Source organism: Nannospalax galili, unplaced genomic scaffold (genome assembly GCF_000622305.1).
Source record: "Nannospalax galili isolate Female #2095 unplaced genomic scaffold, S.galili_v1.0 scaffold280, whole genome shotgun sequence".
NCBI classification, from domain to species: Eukaryota; Metazoa; Chordata; class Mammalia; order Rodentia; family Spalacidae; genus Nannospalax; species Nannospalax galili.
The window spans coordinates 254,029-264,671 of NW_008347808.1; the positions used below are offsets into that span (position 1 = coordinate 254,029).

The 10,643-nt window shown below is 38.5% G+C and overlaps 1 protein-coding gene across 7 annotated transcripts in view; it reads right to left on the bottom strand.

Moving 5' to 3' along the window:
• Positions 1–9,454, bottom strand: part of Zc4h2 (zinc finger C4H2-type containing) — a 51,484-nt gene extending 42,030 nt beyond the window's left edge. For 3 of the 7 annotated variants that reach the window (XM_029568946.1, XM_008844352.2, XM_017800945.1), the window contains exon 1: positions 9,207–9,364. In XM_029568946.1, the coding sequence (XP_029424806.1) occupies positions 9,207–9,259 (53 nt within the window). In that variant the 5' untranslated portion in view covers positions 9,260–9,364. Of the gene's footprint in view, positions 1–929; positions 976–9,039; positions 9,123–9,206 lie in introns of those variants that run through there. The other 4 variants (XM_008844351.3, XM_008844355.3, XM_008844353.2 and 1 more) reach the window with 4 other exon arrangements.
• Between the last annotated feature and the right edge of the window lie 1,189 nt (positions 9,455–10,643).

The following is a 10,643-nucleotide window of genomic DNA, read 5'->3' on the forward strand; positions in this document are numbered from 1 at the left end:
GTGATCTTCCAGAATCCTTATACTCTTCCCAAGCCTAATCTTCACTACACTTTACTGAACAGCATATAGTGAACCTCTTTAAAACCAAAAGATTTTTGAGAACACTAGTTGAAAGACCTCAATCAAATCCATTGTGTACATAGCCAGTTCTCCAGCTGGAGCTACAGGAGACCCTGTCTCAAAAAATATAAACAAAAACAAAAAAAGATGTTACAGCTGGGGATATAGTTCAATGGTAGAGTGTTTGCCTGGCAAATATGAGGCCCAGGGTTCCATCTCTAGTAAGATCTTATTTTATAACCACTTTGATAAATCATAATAGCTATATTTGTAGAGCCTACTACATTCTAGCAACTGTTCTACAAATTTTATATGCTAAGAAATTTAATCATCACATTCAGGTTCAACCATACATTCAGGTTCATTTTTAGAGACAAAGAACTCGAGATTGGACAAGGTAAAATGACTTTTTCTAAGAAGACACATTCGAGAAATGGAAAACTCAGTGCTATGAACTTGATCACCCTCCTAGCATACCAAGGAAAATTCGTAATATGATGTAGACTCAGGGAAGAAAAAACAGTACTGTGATTTGTGGTCATGGCTGACTCACCAGTTTTTCATGGGCTAAATAAGAACTATCGTATCATGAAATTTCTTGGAAACTTGGAAATTCTAAATGAAAAGTAGGACTCAGAGTAACTAGATGATTAGATGAGAAGTCTTTGGAATAATTGGCCCTACAATTGAGAAAATGTAGAAGTCATTAAAGGAATTTCTTAATGAGGTCTTCCAAAAGACTAAAGGACAGCTGGTGTAGTCAGCGCATGCCAAATCAACTGCAGGGTGCTTTTTTAGGAATTTCCATAATCCCAAGAAAAAGAGTTATTTAACACTTTTGAAATACTCCTGAGCTTCCCAGACCATACCTTTTCCATTCAGCTGGCCACTTTCTCTGAAGTGACTCCTTGATGCCTATCATGAAGAAAGAGCAGGTGTTAGGATTATGGATTATCTATCACTTGCACAATCTTGGCAGGATCCTCTGTTACAAAATTAATAGCAACTCAAAAACAGTGTTCATTTAAAAAGTGGGTTAGGATGGCTGGAACCTGTAGAACTTGAGGATTGGATAACCAAATGAAAAGAAACTGGCTAGAAGAGCTTGAAAGACTCAGATTACATTTTAGAGACATAATGTACCAGGCTTTACTAATGTAGTGGTTCTTCAAGAACTGGACCAAAATCAACAGCATTGCCTGGTAACTTGTTAGAATGTACATTTTCAGTGCCTACTCAAAATCTACTGAGCCAGAGACCTCACAGAGGTGTCTCAGCAATCTACAATTTAACAGGCCGCTGGGTGGAACATGATGCATGTTTGGGTTTGAACAAACAATGCTAAAGATTTTTATGTGAAGTATGAAAGAGTCAAGTGCAACAAAGAACTTCTAGATTAATCTGAAATTTGTTGAAATTGGGTAAACAGAGAAAAGAGAATGTCATGTGGATGGATTGAGAATTCTGTTGGTGCCTGTATGAGAAGCCAGTGATACATGCAAAGATGTTGGTTGAGTGGTCAGCTGAATATGTGACTCTGGAACTCAGGAAAGAGATCAATCATTGACTGAAAGATCCTTCAAGTCAGGTCCAGTACAAAGTGATCAACCTCCACACAATATCCCAGCTCAATGCATGTTTTGTGAATGATGCTGAATTATAAAAAGGCATCAGATCTTCCCACTTCCTCCAATCATGTAAGGACATTCCTCAAGTACCACGTGTTCTTTTATTTAAAGTTTATTGGACCACATGGAAAAACAGCTACTGTAAGGAAAACAAGTTTCAAATAATGCCTCTCTTTGAAGACTCTTGCAATACCAATTTTCAACAATTTTCTATTCTTTTTCCTGTGGTCATCACGCTTTGGCTTAATTTGGTGTTATGCTTTGAATGAGAAATGTCTGCCATAGAGTCCCAGAATTTGGACACACTGTCCCCACTTGGTGGTGCTGTTTGTGAATGTTTAAGAGGTATGGACTTACTGGAGGAAGCACACCCTGGGGATGGGCTTTGAGAGCTCATATCTTTGCCTCCCTTTCAGTATCTCTCTCTCAGCTTCCTGCACAGGCTTGAAGATGTGATCATGCTCAACTTTCTGCTCTCAGCTGCCTCCTGCCATGCCTCCATCACCATGATGGACTCTTATCCTCTTGAAGCATAAGCCCAATAATTTCATCCTTCTTTAAGTTGACTTGGTCATGGTTTTTTAATCACAGCAACAGAAAAGTAACTAATACACTTGCCCATTCCTAAATCTCAGAGATTCCAGCTGTCTTGGATGTACTCTTGTCTGAATCCTTGGGCTGAGGCAATTATCAAACCCAGTGTTGGAATTGCAAGAGCACTAGCTGAAGGATGATAGGAAACAAAAGAGGGAGAATACATGTCAAGTAAAAGTTACATTATAAAACAGGTTATCTTCAGTGCCAAAACAGATCTTTCTGTAGAGCCAAATCAAACTGATCCATTTGGTCATGAGCATTGGAAAAAGTTTTGAATAAAGGGTGGGATCTGATTTGGGTCTTTCTTGAAAATCAAATAAGATTTACAGTCTCAGAATGAGAGAAAGGCAATCTAGAATGAAACTCTAGCAGTTAAAAATACTTGAAATAGTAAGGAACTTCTATATTGCTAAGAGAAAGAACCAATGAAAGGAATAGTAGGAGGTAAGATGTGAATGGTGGCATATACAGTAGTCATGAATGCCATGGTAACAATGATAGGTAAATGTGTGTCCAACAGATACACAGCAAGCAGTGATCTAAGAGGAAATATGAATTTCACATCATGACCCAATACACACAGACACACACAGACACACAGACACACACACACACACACACAACAAAAACTAATGCCTTCTCAAAAGCATGCCTATCACTGTTTATGCAATATATGTCAGTAATCTCATTTTAAAATAAAAATTAAAAATACTTCTAGCAGCAAATAAATCCATCATTTAAGCCAAGCCAATAATAAGTAATGGCTGGTTTTCAAAAAACTGCTATGGACAAATATAAGTCAATGTTTGAGGAAAAACATCATACCTGCTTTAGGAATGTTGATCTCATAGCATTATGAATGGAATCAAAGGTAGAGGAGACACTGGAGACAGGGAAATAATTCTTGAGATGGAAATGGATACAGTACCACAAATGTTCAGGTTAATCATAATGAAGGCCCAAAACAGGGCAGTGACTGTGGATGTGGAGACTAAGACAGAAATTTAAGTAAAATGATGAAGGCAGAAATAGAAAGAAGAGTCAATGCTAATTTTCAGATTTCAGTCTGAGGCAAATGTGAAGGAAATGATGGCATTAAATCAAGTTTTATAGGGAGGAGATCAATAGCAGTGGAGAACCATGAAGCCCAGAGTTGGCCAATTGAGCTGTGCTTGTATAACATCCAGATGGGCAAGTCCAGTGTATATGGAGGGCTGAAGCTTGGAAAAGTTGGTATATAGAGACTGAAGGTTTGAGAAATAATAAAGATATGGGTCTATAGGAGTTTCCCCAGAATGTGTAGAGTGAGAAAATGAGGTGGAAAGTCTGTGAGCAGAAATTTACCTGCAGAAGGACTGCCTTAGCAGCACAATACGTACTTCCAAAATTGTTTTCTTTATTCAAACTAAGAAGGCTTACAGTATACATATATAATATATATGCATGGATGTATGAAATAAGCATGTATTGACAACATGCATGCTAAAGATATATTGGAATGCACATAAAGTCGTGAAGGACTCTTGTTCACGTTATGGCAAGTACTTTCACTGTCTCTGCTTCATTGCTGCTCTCCTCCTTTTTCCTATTTGCTACCACCGCTGTTTTTGCTCTATTTTGCATCACATAAAATCCTTCACCATCACATAAAATCTCAGGGAATGGACAGAGAAAATAGACTACTATGTGGTTTGGAGGCTGATGTCTGAAGCGTGTGGTTGGGATTGGATTGTGTGTGTGATCAGAAGCAGGGAATGCACTGTGATGAGAAAATCCATTCCTAATGTTTTCTTTTCATTGCAGACTATGTTTGGGGGATGTTAGATAATCGGCATAAGTATGCACACTTGTAGGCCTCTATCTCTGTGTGTGTCAGGGTCTAACTTTGACTTCATTAGGTGATCCATCTACCATTACTATTTCAGCCCAAAGAACATTAACATTTTAAAAGTACAGACTGTTCTCCTTATAATTTAAGACTTTTAGAATAGCAGTAATCATAACTTAGAAGAGTTGAAAGAACTGTCGAGTAATGGTTAATTTGATTATTAGCATTTATAAAGGCACTTAATGACACTGCAATATATGTGTCATGTGAATAGAAGATATACTTTCTTTGAGAGCTGTGTAACCATACAAAGGTTGTCTAATCTGCATGAATAGCAGTGTCGTAATGTACAAAATTGGAATGTTTTCCATATGTTTGGGAATATTAAAGATTAAATGAGCCAAGAGCTGTTAAATCACTAGGCTCTTAACAAATGCTAGTTCTTTTCTCTAGATGATCTTAATTTGCTATTTCCTTCCCTATGCCTCTCATATCTATTACCTGTGCGTATGTGGACATCAAGTGTATATTTGTATAATTTTCTCTATTTTAAATTAGTAAAACAAGTGATTTAACCTCTGTATGTTACTGTAAAATTGTCAAGAAGTTTCATTTAATTCATGTTTGGTATGTGCAAATTTAGAACTGTGTATTCTGGGTAAATTGTCTTTTTCACTAGGGATTGCTTTCACACTGAAGTATATTTTCTTTGATAAGAGAGATTTTCTATTTCTTTTGACTCTTTTTTATGAAAAATTACTATTTATGTGAATGCTTGATATGTGTGGTAGGACTCATGTGTCCCAGTGCACATGTGGAAGTCAGAGAACAATTTTGTGCAGTTGGTTCGTTCTTTCCACCTTTGCATGCATTCTTGGGTTTGAATTCATTTACCCAGTGGGCCATCTCACCAACCCTCTCTATTATTTTCAAGTTGTTTTTTTCTCACCTTTTCACCCAAAACCTACCTGTGTCATTTTTTGAGTTTGTTGTTTACAGCAAATAATTGAACTGTTTTTATAAATTCACTCTATGACTCTGTTTAGTTGTATTTATATTATTCACTTTTTAAAAAGATTTATCTATTTATATTTATGTATATGTACATATTATGTGAATTTATGAGCACCATATGTGTGCCTAATGCCTGCAGAAGCCAGAAGATATTGGATCCTCTAGAACTGAAGTTACAGATTGCTGTGAGCCTCTACGTGTGTGCTAAGAATTAAATTCCAGTCCTCTACAAGAGCAGCAACTGCTCTTAACCACTGAGCTATCTCTACAACCCTACATTATTTACCTTTAATAGAAGTATTGATAAGTCAAATCTACATCTTCCTTTTTAAATATCCTATTTATTTTATCTAATTTGAGGTTTGTTCATTTATTTGCTTATTTTGTTCTCTTTACCCACTTTCCATGTGGGAACTGAACTTTTAAAAATCTTTTTATTTTAATTTTATGTATTTGAATGTTTGCCTGCAGTTGCACTGAGTGCATGCCATGCCCAAAATGGCCAGAAGAGGGTATTTGATCCACAAGAAGTGGAGTTATGGGCAGTTGTTACCCAACAAATGGGTGCTGTGAACCAAACCTGGGTCTTCTGCAAGAGCAACTAGTACTCTTAAACACTGAGCTCTCTCTCCAGTCCCTGAATTCAACATTTTTTAGCATTTCATTTTTATTTACATTGAATGGTTTTGAATACATCTCTTTGTCTAATATTTTTAATATTTGCATTCAATAATATGTTATGTACACAGAATTCATCATTATCTTCTAACACTACATTACCAGCCTTAGTGGAACACAGCCTTACTTTTATTTCTCTTTACATTCCCTTATTTCTAAAATGTCGTAAATATTCTCAATACATATAGTAAATAATGCTATAATGTTAGAAAGTTTCCTTCAAAGTATCTGATAGGGAAGAGGAAAAGGAAGAGAACTGGGAGGAAAGGTATAAAAGAGGGTTATAGGGATGAATATGATCAAAGTATGCTACATGCACATGTGAAATGCACTGTAAAAATTTTCACAATTAATATATAATAATGAAAAGAAAAATCAAAACAAAAATTTCCTTCAGTTACCAAACATAATTAAGAAAACTCAAGAAGAAAAGAAAAGCCAACTATATTTACTTTTCATTTACTATGTTTGCGCTTCCTGGTGTTCCAAAGTTCCTTATTCTTTTCTACTTTAAATACTTCTGTTATTCCTTCATAACACATTGCTAATAAAATTCCTTATTTTTTGAGGATACCTTCAATAATGAAGTATTTTTTTTTGTCTTTTTTGAGACAGGGTCTCCTTGTAGCCCCAGCTGTCCTGGAACTCACTGTGTAGACCAGGCTGGCCTCGAACTCACAAAGATCCACCTGCCTCTGCCTCCCAAGTGCTGGGATTAAAAGTGTGCACCACCACGCCCAGCAATAATGAAGCATTTTTATCATCACATACAGAATTCTAAGTTGGCAGTTCTTTTCCTTCAGCACTCGAGAATGTTGCACCTCTTTCCACTAGGTCCTTGCTATTTTTCTGATGAGATACTTGCCATTCTAAAAGTTTCCCTTTTCAGGCCCGGTGTGGTGGTGCACACCTTTAATCCCAGAACTTGGGAGGCAGAGGCAGGCTTATCTCTGTGAGTTCAAGGCCAGTTTGGTCCACATAGTGAGTGACAGGTCAGCTGGTACATTTATTTATTTTTGGCCCTGTCTCAAAAGGACCAAAAATAAATACATGTTTCCCTTGTCAATATTGTTAGGTATTATTTCTTAGCTGCATTCCTTTCAAGATTTTATTTTTTCTTTGTTTTTCAGAAGACTGATTACAATGTCCCTTGGAGCAGATTTCTTTTTGTTGATTCTATTGGTGTTTAATCAGTTCTTGAATCTGGAGGTTGTTATTCCTCAGCTTGGGACAGTTAGTAATTATTTCTTGAAGTTCTTTTTCAGTTCTGTCCTCTTTCTCCCTCCTTCTTGGATAATTTAAAAACATTATAATAATCTCACAATGGTGTTTCTTGGTTTAGGTTTAAGCTGTCTGATTTTTTTTTCTGCTTTTGTTTTGTCTATCTTACTGTGAAAACTATCTGCTAAATTTTCAGTTTGTTACATTTTTCAATTCTAAAAATCCCATTAGCATCTTCTTTATGGTTTTGTTGTTCTCGCTGCAGATGCTTTCTTTCGCTGTGATTTTGTATTTTTTAATATTTTATTTATTATTTCTATGTATGTGTACAAGTATTTTGCCTGCATGTAAGTGCACCCATGTTGTGCAATGCCCAGAAAGGTCAGAAGAGCACATCAGATCCCCGGAAACTGAAGTTACAGACAGTTGTTAGCTGTCCTATGGGTGCTGGGATTTGAACCCAGTCCTCTGCAAGAGCAGTCAGTGCTCTTAACCGATTTTGTATTTTTTATATGTACCCAGTGTGTTGTAATTGCGCATTGAAGCATTAAATTTTTAAAATTTTATTTTTATTTAATGTGTATAAATGTTTTGCCTGGATGTATATAAGGGTACCCATGTCATGCAATGCTTGTAGAGGCCAGAAAAGAATGTAAGATCCCTTGGAACTGGAGTTACAGAAGGTTGTTAGCAGCCACGTGGGTGCTGGGAACTGAATTATGGATATTTAAAAGCCTTTGTTAGAGTATTATAAAATCTGTAACATTTCAACATTAGTGTCTGTGTATTTTTTCATTGAAATAAATTTCTTGGTACAGTGAAACATTTTTCATTAAAAGCTGGGAAGCCAGCCTGGTCTATATAGTGAGTTCCAGGCCAGCAGGGGCTACAGGGAGACCCTGTCTCAGAAAAAAGCAGGAAAAAAAGAATGAAAGAATGGGAAGAACAGGGCATTCTCAAGATGTTTGGGTATGAGAAACTCATCCAAATTCTCTGAGCCTCTATTTTCCCAGCTGTGAAAAAGGTCACAGGACACTTTCAGAAATGAGTGAAAGCAGTTTTTTTAAAAGCCTGATACAGCAGGAGCTCAATAAGTAACAATTTTCTACTTTTCCTTGCCTTGCAAAACGGAAGACGCAATCCCTCCAGAGGAAGAAGAAACCAAGGTGCTTTACCGCCACCACCATGTGGAAATCCCATTCAGGCAGTCCAAAAGTCAAATCTCATGACCCAATTTCTTAAAAAGACACACTTTATGTCCACCTTTCTTTTTTCTCCATATTTCTGAAAAACACTCCAGAGACTACGCTATGCAAGGTCTTAGGCATCGCAGGGGAGGCCTGCACTATTCCTCCAGGCCCTATTGTTTTCTGAGCAAGGACATCACTGCTGGATCAAAACTACTCACTGGGTAACCTGTTGGCTATCAGGCAGCTCCCACTTTGCCAGACCTCATTTACCTCCAGCTCCTGAGAGCTGCTAAGATGATGCCACCAAGAACACTGCAAGTGTATTCACATTCTCAGTCTCCATATGACTCCTGCCCCTTCCAATCCCAGGATAGGAAGAAAGTAGCTAAAGAGTTAGAGGAATAGGAACACACACACACACACACACACACACACACACACACACTCAGGGAGTTTCAGGTGCATTCCGAGTCAGGTAGCCACAGGAAAGCTGCAACACGAATGGACTTGGCTCTCAAAAGTCTCTGCCGAGATACAGGTCCTGAAGTTGAACTGGAGACTGCCTGGAAAATCCTTGACTCTGAAAGCTCAAGAAGCCCAAGGCAACTTGTACTCAACAAGTAGTTTTTTAAAAATGTATCCCCGAATGCAACTCTGATTCCCACACCAAGAAGAATAAAGCTATCTTGAGACCTGCCCCTTGTGTTCCTCACTGCCTCTATGCTTTCTCTTCTTCATCTGGCAAGAAGTCTCCTCCCTCTACACACACTCCTCTCCACCTCTAGTTTTCGACCCATCCTAGTTCCCTTAATTTTCAACTCACCTGTAAGTCTGTGGTCGATGGGCCCCTTTCCGCCTCCCCTTTGCAAGTAGCCCAACAATAGACAGTTTCCATAGGTAACAGCCCTTGGCTCTCAGCGAGGGGCGGGGGAAGAGGCGGGGGAATCTAGGAGGGCGGAGGGATGCTGCTTCAAGCAGTGAAGTGCTTACCTGATTTCCTTGATGCTTTCCAATTTGCACATAATTTCTTGTTCATCTGCCATGCTTTTCACTCTCAATTTCAGGTCCAAGGAAATGTAAAAATGCACCAGCCAAGGGATACAATAGATACAATGTAGCCACCTCCTACTGGTTTGGGGCTCTGAGCCTGTGCGGGATGGCTTGGAGAAGGCCTGGGAATTGTAGTCCTAGGATTCCACGCCAGCCAGGCGCGCCAGGGCATCTGGGACTACAACTCCCAGAAGGCCAAGCGAAACAGTCCTGTTTCTCTTCCTGCAGCTGCATTTTAAATCAGTATGTTACAGATAATTATGTCAAAGACAGTGAGGAATGCAAGGGAATAGGGATATTCATCTAACAAGTACGCGGAAAGATTGAGGAAAATTTCTCAGAAGGCGACTAGAGAGATAAACATACCCCTTTTCACGGGCCCAGGGCCCTAATGCCTGCCCACCCCCAAGAGGTTAAGGAGTCATTAATTACTGAATGCCTTGGGTTGGAGAGAAACTCTGTAATGGATTTCACTTCCAAGATGTCAAGAGTTCTAGCTGCTACCTGGGGATTAATAGCTTTGAAATTGAAATGGAAATAGAGTGGAGGTAGAAAAGAGGAGAAACGGAGGAGGGAGAAAGGGGGGGCTACCAAAGCTGGGCTTGTGGGGAGGACTCCTAGCTACTCATCTATTAAACTGTTACTGAACTTATTTCTTTTCCAGTCAATGAAAGATGTATTGAGGGAGGCACTGAAGAAGCAAAGAAAATTAAAGCAAGTCCTTGCCTTTGAGAAGGGGGAGAGACTGAAAAGTAATGCACTATGGTGTACAGTGAGGTATCACAATGAAAAAAGAGATGGGTGTAACCTGAGCAGAGAAGGTGTACATATGTTTCAAAAGCTAAAATCTTGCCAGAGAAGAATGAGATTTCCAGGAGTGATAAAACACATAGAGAAAGGAAAGGACAAGTGGTCCAGGGTGCCTGGTGTATGTAGTTCTTCTTGGGGTGGGAGGTGAGAAAGGGAAGTGGAAAGTGCATCTAAAAATAATAGGTTGGAGACAGAGTTCTTCAAATATAATTTTTATTTTTTCTTTACATATACAGTGTGTTTTGATTAAATCTACTCCTCAGTCTCCCACCACCACCAGCTCCTCCCAGGTCCCCTAGCTCCCTCCCAACCTCATGTACACTTTTATTAAATTACTGAGTTCAATTGGTGCTGCCAATCTGTGTATCATATAGGATCATCCACTAGAGCATAGGCAGCCTAGCAGGAGCAGCTCCCTCTCACAAGAGCTAAATTTTGAAATAACTTGAGTGTCAGCCTAGAATTTGGAATTAATCCTAAAGGCACACTTTTAGCCAATATACATTTATTATGTGTTTAATGTATGCCAAATAGTGTGAAATGACATTAAGAATATATATATATATA